The sequence below is a fragment of the Diabrotica virgifera genome, chromosome 3, assembly GCF_917563875.1.
Source record: "Diabrotica virgifera virgifera chromosome 3, PGI_DIABVI_V3a".
Lineage (NCBI taxonomy): Eukaryota > Metazoa > Arthropoda > Insecta > Coleoptera > Chrysomelidae > Diabrotica > Diabrotica virgifera.
The window spans coordinates 99663835-99676542 of NC_065445.1; the positions used below are offsets into that span (position 1 = coordinate 99663835).

The 12708-nt window shown below is 33.8% G+C and overlaps 2 protein-coding genes across 7 annotated transcripts in view; one reads left to right on the forward strand and one right to left on the reverse strand.

Moving 5' to 3' along the window:
* The window catches only part of LOC126881218 (farnesol dehydrogenase-like), a 378698-nt gene extending 374953 nt beyond the window's left edge, over positions 1 to 3745 (forward strand). The window contains exon 7 of the mRNA XM_050645350.1: positions 3726 to 3745. The gene's annotated coding sequence lies outside the window, so the exon portion shown is untranslated. The remainder of the gene's footprint in view (positions 1 to 3725) is intronic.
* Positions 1 to 12708, reverse strand: part of LOC126881213 (prestin-like) — a 308541-nt gene that overhangs the window by 8353 nt on the left and 287480 nt on the right. For all 6 annotated transcript variants that reach the window (XM_050645322.1, XM_050645324.1, XM_050645321.1 and 3 more), the window contains exons 10-12: positions 9448 to 9624; positions 8353 to 8625; positions 3094 to 3394 (exon numbers count right to left, since the gene is read on the reverse strand). In XM_050645322.1, the coding sequence (XP_050501279.1) occupies positions 3094 to 3394; positions 8353 to 8625; positions 9448 to 9624 (751 nt within the window). The remainder of the gene's footprint in view (positions 1 to 3093; positions 3395 to 8352; positions 8626 to 9447; positions 9625 to 12708) is intronic.

Genomic DNA, 12708 nt, shown 5'->3' on the forward strand with positions numbered 1-12708 from the left:
TTTTTAACAGTTTATTTTTATTTTCTTAAATATTAAACTGAGTTTAATAGTTACTTACCACTTTGCAAAAATCCAAAAAAATAGACAGCAATTGTCCGCATTTGAACCCGGGACCTCTCGATTCGTAGTCGAATGTTGTACCAACGAGGCTACGAAGGCATTGTTTTGACGGTTTCTCGGACATTATGACAAACCACGGTAACAAATTTACGAAGTGAAGTATTAAATAAAAATGTTTTAATCATACGTATTACCTTACTCCCGAGGAAGACAAATCCAAAGACACAAAAATTATAATAAATATATTTACTAAAAACACTAACATATTTTTTCCACACCTTTTTTGGACTGATAATATAACTTAAAAGATCGAACAACATATGTCTCTGTGCGCATTCGCGCAGAATTATAAAAATTCACTCTCTATCGCGCCTAAAGAAGTATAACTTCAAAAATGTGCAAGTTCCCTATTGTAATTCTTTACTTTTCCGATAGATAGTTATTTATTTTTATGTTTCTATATTTAAAACACGAAATATTTAAATATCCTGTTTTATACAAGTTTTTTATACCATAAAATTAGGCCACTTTCACATAACAAGCGCGTAATTCGCGTTTTGATAACGCGCGATTACAACTACATACAATTTATTTATTTTTTCATCCATTGTATTCGTTTAGCGCGCGTTAGCATGTCAAAGGCCTCAAATAAAATGTATGTAGTTGTAATCGAGCGTTATCAAAAAGCGCGTTAAGCGCTTGCCATGTGAACATGGCCTTAGAGTAGAAGAAGATGCAGGGTGAATTGAAAGCGGTTGGTAAAGGCGAATTTAGACTTATTCACTTTACATGTACACTGCGGATGATAGATGAATGGTGAAAGTGTAGATTGAAAAGGTCAGGAATTTACATTTTCACTGACGGAATTCATTTCACAGCCTTTTTCAAAGTGGCGAATAGTCCTGGCGCAGAGTGAATAAGTGAAGCATTACTAGAAGAATGTCGAAAATTAGAAAAAAATCAGGGAGTTTGCCTCTTTCAACCACAATAAACGAGAAGTATAAACATCAGCGCTTTCTGCTCCACTCTTTTCTGACTTCCTAATTTTTGCTAGCTCAACAATAATAGCGTGTGTGGATAGTTTTTATTTTTTATTTTATGTCGACTATATTTAATCCAGATAAATGTAGCTGTTTTAGTAGGGACCGGTTTGCATTTTCACAAAAAATATTTATTTTATGGTAGTCCTCAGATATATTATTCCACAGGCACTCATGATTACGATATATTTCTAGAAATATATGCATATGTTAATCTTTCCACTGAAAAGTAATTTTACGTAGGTATCAAAATATAAATTTATGATAAAAATACCGAAAAATACAAGTTTACACTTTACACTAGTGGTTCATTGTGGAAGAATCATCCAACCATTTCATCAAAAGTAGGAATGTTCACCTTCTACTTTATTCACTGTTTACTTTGGATGTGCATCTTGGATGAAATGTAGATGAAGTGTGTAACGTTACAAACGTCACATCTTTGTTATTTTATTTTTAAATAATTATTTTACTTTATTTTCTTTAATATCTCATTAGTAATAATTTTCTTCTATTCGTTTTAACTTGTTTTTTCGTTAAAAACTTGTTTGGCGCCCTCTTTTATTATCCTTTTTTATTATCCTCTTTTATTACCCTCTTTTATTATCTTCTATTTAATATAGGTATCTGTTTTAATCTAAAATCTAAATCATCATACTGAACGTACCCCGTATATTCTTACTCTGTGAGTATCTGTCTTTTAATACGAAACATAGTTGTACACCTTCTCATACTTTGCGCTGTCATGTCAATGAGGATAACAATTAGTAATGGAGGGGAAAAATTAATAATCTTATAAAAGGCAATTACAGAGCTGATAATAGCTATCTATTTCCAGACTTATTCCAGACTCTTTGGGTGAGTTTTGTGTTCTAAGTTTTTTATAGTCTACTTTTAATTTTTTATAATCATTTTTTCTTCAAATATTTAACCATGTGTTTGGTTTCTACAGTCGGAAAAATGAAAGAATACCCATGAACGATCACATCAATCACATATTTTGTATTTGCTGTTTTTTTCCATAAATTAGAAAGGAGAAAGATAGAATATTAATTATCTGAATAATATGTGATTAATGTGATCGTTCATGGGTATTCTTTAATTTTTCCGACTGTATATTTCTTTTCATCTATTAATATGCACGTGTAAATCAAAACTAAGTAGTATCAATATTAATTCCATTTAATATACCCTTGCCATCTACTACTCTTTGAATACTATTTGGCAAAGGTACATTTTGGTTTTTATTCTTGATGATTGATATGTGTTTTTTTTTCTTATAGTTTTTGAGAATAAAACCTTTTCTCCCTTCAGGAGCTTCAACCCATCCACACCGGTGATGGAACATAAGACGAAGACAACAAGATGACATCCAGACTGCAACAACCACCATCTGTAGCTGCAGGGGTCTAGGGCCGAACATCTGCCCAGGTCTACAAGAAGTCAACAGCAGTACCATTCGACATCAAGAAGTTACCATCGAACGAAATACAAAAGCCATAAGTATAATCTACAAATTGTTAGTTTTTGGCAAGAATTTGAATATATTTGTTAATGCACTTAATAATTCACATTTTTATTATATTTTTATGAACAATAAACATGATTAGTTAAAAATATTGTTTTGTTTGCTTCATTCCGAATTTTCATAGTGCATTTCTAAGATTAGGACAAGACGAACACACACCTGAGTGACTGAGCTAAGCTAAGGGTGTAGCGATGGCTATCTTGGATGATTGAGGTAATATTTTCTAATATTATTTCAATTAGCTGGGGTAGTCCAACGCCTTTTTCGTTTCAAACGTACAAAGGGTATATACCTTTCATTGCAGATGAATCATCCACAGTGTACATCTAAAGTGAATAGTCTAAATTCGCCTTAATGAACATAAATGACTGCCTAGGGAAGGTGGAGGTTCAACTTTGATTATAGTACCATTGATGATGACCATAATTATAAGGAAAAATTTAATCTCAAGAATTATAAAATTACCTGAACATCCGGATATTAACATATAAATATTTAATCGTTTATAATCGTCCTGCATCGTTCTAAGGAAATCAACACCAGCTGGATCGACAAAAGTAAGGCTTGAGAAATCCAAAATTATACATTTGGTTAAAAATTCTTCATCATCTTGTAAACCTTTATCCGCTAACTTGGCTCTCTTCCTAAGTACGGCCGCTGCATCAAATTCAGTTTTCTTGACGAGAAGTTCTTTAAAGCTGTTTCTTGATGCAAAACTTAAACCACCAGAATAATGGAATATCTTTACTCCATCTATTTCTTTAGCCTAAAAAAAATATTTAACAATTATAAAATTATTATAATTATTATAATGTAAATAATATATGACAGTTGGAATAAGATAGATGAACAGATATGTATAATTGATGGATTCGACCGTTACTTGATGGAAGTTCATTTTATCTAACAATAAAACACTGAAAACCTTTGTTTTCTATACTTCCGCAAAATTTATTACAACTATGTGACTACAGCTGTTTCGGCAGAGTGCCTTTCTCAAGTGATTTAGATTACTATGGGTTTGCCTTCTTAAATTCTTTAACTGAAGAGGTTGAGGAGTGCGGAGCTGTTTGTCTCGAGTTGGTAATTTAGAATTATATCTGCATTTTTCAATTTATTAATTTCCATAGATTCTAATAAAGATAGCTTAAGGCCTTTATTTTGAATATGCAGCATTCCACAGAAATATGACAGAAATTTCCATGTCAAAAAATAACCTCGAGATAGAACTGAACATCATTAAACAAATAGCAGTAAACAATGACTATAACGAACAAATAATTAACAAAATTTTAAACCAAAAACTCCATAAGAAAGCCCTGAAATTAGTCTATGCACCACCACAGAAAGAACCCAGTACCTTCTGCTCTATCACATATACTGGCAAGATAACAACAAAAATAGCCAGATACATAAAAAATAAAGGAATAACACCAGCTTTCAGAACTAACAACAACTTAAGCAAATATATTAAGAACAATAAGAGCCGAAAGAGAAAACAACTACAAAGTGGTATTTACAAACTAACTTGTGGTGACTGTCCGAAAACTTACATCGGTCAAACTGGCAGAACCTTTGACAAACGGATAGCAGAACACAAAAGGGCTTTTAACAATAGAAAAACAGACACTTCTACATACGCCCTTCACCTTCTAGATCATAATCATTATTTTAATGAACAGTTTCAAATTCTGCATATTCAAAACTAAAGGCCTTAAGCTTAAGCTATCTTTATTAGAAACTATGGAAATTAATAAATTGAAAAATACAGATATAATTCTGAATGACCAACTCAAGACAAACAGCTCCCCACTTCTCAACCTCTTCAGTTAAAGAATTTAAGCAGGCAAACCCATAGTAATCTAAATCACTTGAGAAAGGCACTCTGCCGAAACAGCTGTAGTCACATAGTTGTAATAAATTTTGTGGAAGTATAGAAAACAAACATTTTTATTGTTTTATTGTTAGATATGTATAACAGTACCATAAATCTGAGGGCAACTAAGGGATGCCCTCAAGGGGATATGTTGTCACCGTCATTATGGAACATAGTTGTCGATAACCTGATTCATGGGCTAAGAACCCAAGGAATCTCGGTCCAGTGTTTCATAGACGATATTGTAATAGAGACTAGGGGAAAATTTCCCAACACTGTTGCGGATCAGGTGCGATATGCCCTTCATTACATAGAGTATAGAGAACTGGTGTCTAAAAACAAAACCTCTCCGTAAACCTTTCCAAAACTAAATTGTTAGCCTTTACAAATAAGAAAAAGCTTAGGTACTGGACTGAGTGAGCTGAAATTATTTGGAGAGGTACTGGAAATAACTACCGAGGTCAAGTATATAGGGGTAACAGCGACTTTTCTGGAATTGCAGACCAGTTGTAGGTAAAACCTGGGAATTGAAACTAAAGGTAATCTGTTTGTTATACACATCAGTGATATGACCGACAGTTGCTTATGGTTCAGTACTTTGGTGGAGAAAGATGGCTTTGTAATCTTGTGTGACATCTCTCACGACGCTACAAAGACAAGCGCTTCTAAATATAACAGAAGCCTTGCATAGTGCAGGAAAGGCTTCATTAGAGGCTATCGTAGGTCTCCCTCAGCTGGAAATATACAGGGTATCCCCGAAAATAGTGCGTTCCTTTAAGGTGGGGATATAATACACAATTTAGAGCAAAAAAGTCCTATAACATTTTTTTCTAAAGTTAACCGTTTCCAAAAAAAAATTGCATTGTTCTCCATACGAGTGAATTTTTATTTTCATAAATTTATATGACCTGGCAACATGGCGTAGAAGAACCTGTGACTGTGGAAATGTAATATAATGGAGCCCCTTGTTTATTTACTATTTGAGGTGTGATTTTTAGGGTTGTTTGTTGACATCCCTAGATGTAGGTATCTACCTGCAAAATAATTATTTCTTGCTTTAATAATGTGGCATTTTTGCTATGAATATCCGAATTAATTAAGGTTTTGGATTAAGGCTAGAAATTTTACATAAATTATAACTTTTACAAGTAACTATGGTTCAATTCCTTAAATGTAATTAATGATCTTAGGAAAAATGATTTGTATCTAACGTTTTTCTGTGTGTGTGTTTTGTGTTTTATTGGCACTGGTTTTCACAACCAACTTCCCAGTCAATTTCATAATGATTTTCTAGACTATAACTTATCACTGACTCAGGGGAGTAATGTGTAGTGTGTGTGTTGATTAAGTGTCTTGTTACTTTGCAAAGTCGACGTCATTGTCTTTGCAAAGAGACGTTAATTATTTCCGAATGTCTGCGGTTCCTCCGGTGAGTACCGATCCCACAAGGACAGAAACTATTTTCATTTATTAATATGGAAATATGGAATAATTTTAAACGAACTGATAAAATGTCGAATCATTTACAATAAGAAACACTTTATCTTTTAACTAAACTAGTATTATGTATTTATTAAGCTTTATAGGTGTTGAATACAATGGTTTTAACTGAATTACATAGTTTACAGTGGAAATTAAAGAATACAACAGACAACGTTTAATAATTATTCTAATTTAGTTTTTTACATTATGCTCCGACTAACAGTAATCTGTTTACTTGTGGTCTAAAAATTAAATTAAATGTTTGTACTTAATTGACAATAATTTTTATAATAAATGTTAAAAGCTACCATGGATCGATACGACGAATCCAATTGTTAGTAATGCCATAGTTAACTAAATTATGTCGGATAGTTTCTGCTGCACCAAAAATGCGTTTCTGTAATTCAGCTTCTGTTTGTATTTTATGTCGGTTCTCATACATTAACGATTTCAAATGTCCCCAAAAATAAAAATCTAATACATTGAATTCGGGACTCACGGTGGATACAGAATGAGTCCATTCCTATCAATCCCACGACGAGGATAAGTAGTATCCAAAAACTTTTTCACAGCTTTGGAAAAATGTGCTGGGGCTCCGCCGTGAAGAAACCACATTTGACGTCGTGTTTGCACGTCTTCAAAAAGTGCCGGCAAAACATTTTGCAAAAAATTTATAGGCCTCTCCCTTTAGTGTTCTGGGTAATTCATAAAATATTGTACCCTTTACCCTTCTGCATTCTTAACAAATTTCTCGTTGTTAAGAAATACCTGTTCTTTTGGAATAAAACTAAATTACCCCAAATATCCAATGTCAACAACCTTGGTTTGTTTGATATAAGGGGACGCGGACAGGGTGAAAAAATGTAAACACTAGCCATTTGGTTGATATTTACATTTTTACTTTACTACCGACCAGATACAAATGACCTACAAACCTACTATTTTTAAATGTGTCAACAAGCGTGCTTTAGCTTTTGTGTTGCACGGTGTTGCCAGACTTCAATTTGCATATCAAAATGTATTTTCGTTTTTTGGTCAAACGGCTGAATTTAGAAAAAAATGTTATGAGACTTTTTTTTCTAAATTGTATACCTTTGTATACCTTTAAGAAACGCACTATTTTCGGGGACACCCTGTATATTTCGGCGGTAGCCATTATGACCATCCTGAGACTCAAAGCAAACAATACTTAGGTGCTGGATTATGTATTGAATAGCCACACAAACACTACTGGGACTATACTTTTGAGAAATTTATCTTTACGATGAACTCAGATATGATGACAATAGAACTAATCTTCACTGAAAATATTAACACAATTATATCATAAAGAGAACAAAAAATCCCAAATATTAATGGCAAATTAATATGGTTCACTGATGGATCTTAAAACCGCCCATGGTCCTAGATCAGGAGTCCTTGGGTAAACATGTAACTACAATAAATCTTACACCCTAGGTTAACATACAACTGTGTTCCAGTATGAGAGAATCAACATGGCTATTCTGGCGTTAGAGAACCCACTCATGAAATCAAAACTGGTGACGAACTGCAAAGATCTCCTCAACAAACTGGCAAAAGACAATAAAGTGTCTTTAATATGGATGCCAGATCATGAAGGGATGCATGGGAATAAAAGAGCAGATATGTTGGCAAAACAAGGCTCAAGAGAAGATTTTGAAGATACAGAACCTTTCTGAGGCATCACTAGTGATGTTAAGAAAAACGAGATTCAGAAATGGCTGATAAGAAATCATCAAAAGAAATGGAGCTTTCCCCAAGATGGAGAAAATCCAAGAGCAAATCCAGACTACAAAATAATCAAGAATATTGGTAAAAAACTCTCGACCTCAATAAACGATAGATCAAAACGGTCACTGTCAGTCGTCACTGAGATGGTGATTGGATTGGCGTTTAAGAAACCATCCATACAAACTCCGTAAGATAAATGAACCATGGTGCAGAAAGTGCGAAATGGAAGAAAAGACTGCCATACACATAGTATGCCATTTCAATGTACTAAGAAGGGGTGGGAACCACCCCCAAGATAAAAGCACACATCGGCATAGGTAGACTTTGAATTAGGTGATAAGTAGAGGCTAGGCTCAAAATTTCATTAAAATCCATGCAGTAGGATAGAATTCGGAGGTAATATCCTATTCTTGCTCCCATTGGCTGGTGTATAATGGCCCGGTTACATAGCATGTTGATTTATGATAATTAATGATATTGATGATTAATACAAATATAGGTACTCGTAATATATTATTATATTTTAAATAATTTTTGAATTTTAATTGAAATCAAATTAATTTAGTTAATCACGTTTTTTTTTAAGCTGAACGTGTAAAATATAGTATACTTACCCCCTTATATCTCTTAATATCCAAATACAAATCGGTATTTGGAACAATGCCCAAAAGGCACGTATAAGGTTTGTATCCTTGAACAAATATGCTTAATAAGGATACGCCTACACCTGCGGCTAGACCATAACTTATTTGAACAAAACATGTTACTGAAAATGTAACTATCCACACTATAGCATCCCATCTACTTAATCGCCAATACCTCGGAAGTAAAGTACATTGCAATAGCATTCCTTTGAGAGCTACTACTATTATGCTCGCCAGCACGCACTGCAAAAAATTAATAATAAAATTAATAAACTATCATATTAAGGTTATTACGGGGACAGTAACAGTTGATTACACTTTGTTTAGTAGATTATAGTAGGGGAGGGAAGTATGCTAAATTTACAGTTAATCGAGCGCTTTGGGGATCTATTGGGTTGTGAAGAGTAGGTCCTAAAACCAAAAAAAGTTTCCCATTTAAGTAAGGACTTTCCATTTCTTAATATAATTTTCCATTTTCAACAATGGTTTTTTTCTATTATTGCGCCATCTATCCATAATTCGAAAAAATGTCTCGAATAAAATTTACTTATTTTTACATAAGGAATCCAAATCTGCAATAATAAATGGGGGCTCCTATTTAAGATTTTAAAGTAACCCCCACCCTACCTCCATGGGGGGTTGTGTTTAGTGTCATTGGATATATTTTTCAAAAATATTAAATACGTGTATGTTGCAGTTTTTCGATCTGATGTTCATTTCGCGAAATATCGCGGGGTTCCTATTTAAAATTTTAAATTTACCCCCCACCCCTCTTCGTAGGTGGTCGTGTTTGGTATAATTCGATAGATTTTTGAAAAATATTAAACAAGTATTTTTTACTTTCTTGTACCTACTGACGTTTATATCTCGAAATATTCCTTTTTTCTTGTGAAATTTTGTGACCCACCCATTTCCTTACTCAAACCGTCAGATTTTTCCAATATACACTCTTTTGCATGTAATTAACTTACATTATCTTAATCTGACGATTTTCGACTATTATGCGACTATTTACATACCAATTTAAAAGGAACCTAATTAGAAAAATAATAATTAACAGTTTACCTTCGGTAACGTCTCAAAAAATGGTCCGATCCAAAGGACAATCACCAACAGAATAGAAGCGGATACTACAGAAACTAATTGAGTAACACCTCCAACTGCTTGCTGAATCATCGATCTTGATAATGATGCCGTAATAGGTAAGCATGAAAAAAACGATCCAACGGAGTTGCTTACACCCTAAAATTATTAAATAAAACATTATTTATAAATAAATAATCATTTCGTCTTATATTTTAGTTTGTTCAGAGAGCATCAAAAGCACCCTCTCCGGTTTCCAACCTTATTAGGTTATCATCAGAGTGCATATTTGTTTATCTCTAAACACACTAAAATTCGGGCTGCCAGTATCGATTCACAACGAAATAACATAATGGTGTGGGTGTCGTAACGACATCTGCTAAAAACAAGCGAAAGTTTTGCTTTAATAAAATAATAATTAAATAATATAATTAAATAATATTAAAAACAAAACTTTATGACCAATTTTCTGGGTAACACCTTCGTGGTTTCTAAAATTTGCAAATCAACAAATTACTGGAGCAAAAAAGGTTAAGGGAGATTTAAGAGCATCTCCATCTCTTGTTATGGAATCCATAACAAGAGAGGAATTATAGAAAGCAATAGAAAGAGTAAAATTGGGCAAAGCACCAGGCAAGAATTATATCACCCCGGAAATGATAAAATTCATTGGGATAGAGGGAATGGATAGCAAGAAAGAACTAATGAATGATATCATAAATAGAGCAGAATTACCAAAGGACTGGAAGAAAGACAATTAATTATATTACCAATATACAAAAAGGGAGACAAGAGAAACTGTAATAATTACCGAGGTATCACCATATCAAGTATCCCTGGGAAGGTATTCGCAAGAATAATAGAGACAAGAATAAAAACCCAAATAGAAACAACTATTGAAGACACACAGTGTGGATTCAGGAAGGACAGAAGCAAGCAAGATCTAATATTCACATTAAGACAAGTAAGTGAGAAGGTAATCAACAACAATAGAGAGATACATATGTCCTTCATTGACCTGGAAAAGGCGTTTGACTGAATCCGAAGAAAGGACGTATGGAAGTCGACAGACACATAATAGAAGTATACTAGAAGACCAATAACGAGGAATCCAGAGAATTTACTACAAGTCAAGACGTCAAACAGGGATGCGTGCTGAGTCCACTGCTATTCTCAATGGTACTGGGTGAAGCGATAAACAAAGCCAAGAGAAGAATGAGAAAACTAACATTAGGATACTGGCAAATGAAACGGACTCAACTATCGGAGCTACTATTTACAGACGACATGGTATTGATAGCAGAAAACAGAGAAGACCTACAGAACAATCTTGAAATCCTAGAAGAAGAACTATCAAACATAAATATGAAAATTAATACAGAGAAAACAAAAACAATGATAATTTCAAATACGAGGAAGACACACGCAATAGAATTAGACGGGAAACAACTAGAGCAAGTGGAATATTTTAATACCTAGGAGTATAATAATCGAATCAGATGGTAAACAAGACATGGAAATAAACGAGAGAATGGGACGAACAGGAAGCTTATTTAACACTATGAAAACAACATTTTTGGGGAAAAAAGAGATACCGGAGAAAGTAAAAACGGCAGTCGTTAAATCAGTAGTTAGACCAACAACCATGTATAGCAGCGAGAAATGGACATTGACGGGGAGACAAAAATCCAGAATCAATGCTATGGCAATGAGGTTCCTGAGGAAAATAGCAAACAGAAAGAGGACAGACAAAATACGAAACGAAACAATTACACCTACAAAACCTAAATCTAGAACCAGTCAATGAAAAAATAGTAAAGGGACAACTTACATGGTTCGGGCACGTGTGTAGAATATCGAATGAGAGGCTAACAAAACGAGTGTTCGAAACGAGAGTGCAGGGGAAAACAAAAGAGGAAGACCAAGAGTTATGTGGGTTGATGAAATCAGGAAAGAAGTCGAGAAGAAGGGATTGACATTGGAAAGTGCAAGAAACCTAACGCAAGATCGGAAAGCATGGAGACTACAATGCCAAACTCAACTCCACCAGCCTTACACCTAAAGGTAGAAACGCTTAGGACTAAGTAAGTAAGTAAGAGCATCTCACTTCTCACCTGTCCACCGCGGTAAAATTCCAACGAAAGATGATTACCCATACTCAAAATAGGAGTAACACTAATATAAATAAATAATAATTTCGTTATAAAACGAAACAAGAGTCGTATTATATTTTAGTTTGTTCAGAGAGCATCAAAAGCTCCTCTCCGGTTTCAAACCTTATTAGGTTATCATCAGAGAGAGCATATTTGATTATGTCTGAACACTAAAGAATACAATTCGGGCTGCCAGTATCGATTCACAACGAAATAACATAATGGTGTGGGTGTCGTAGCGACATCTGCTAAAAACAAGCGAAAGTTTTGCTTGAATAAAATAATGAAATAATATTAAAAACAAAACTTTATTGGGACCAATTTTGAACAAACAAGGGACGCCTTGTGTTCAGAGATAATCAAATATGCACTCTCTGATGATAACCTAATAAGGTTTAAAACCGGTCAGGGTGCTTTTGATGCCCTCTGAACAAACTAAAATATAAGACGGCTCTTGTTTCGTTTTACAACGAAATGACTATTTATTTATATTAGTGTTACTCTAATTCTGAGTATGGCGACCTTTTTTCGTTGGAATTTTACAGCGCTGGACAGACGTGCAGTAAGATGCTCTTAGATCTTCCTCAGCCTGCTTTGCTCCAGTCATTCGTTGCGTTTGCAAATTTTAGAAACCACGAAGGTGTTACCAGCAAATTGGTCCAAATAAAGTTTTGTTTTTAATATTATTAAATTATGTTATTAAGAGGAAACAGTAGCGATCAACAGGTAGCGAAAACGCGTTCCAAGATTATGGCTGTAATTTTGAATATTTTTTCGAGATATTTGGCACACGTATTCGTAATATAATAAAGAACGGCGGTACAGAGCCCAATTTGAAAAATATATTAATATGTGGAAATTACTCTGTAATTAAATATAATATTAAAAAAACGAGCCTGTACCGCCATTAAGAAGAACAAAAAAATACACTTTCTTCAAATAAACTTTTTTATCCTATGCCTAGATTTTGTATCATTTTGGAATTACTAAAATTTTTTATTTCATTAGTAGTTCCAAAATGACACAAAATCTAGGCATCGGATAAAAAAGTTTATTTGAAGAAAGTGTATTTTTGAAGTTATACTTCTTT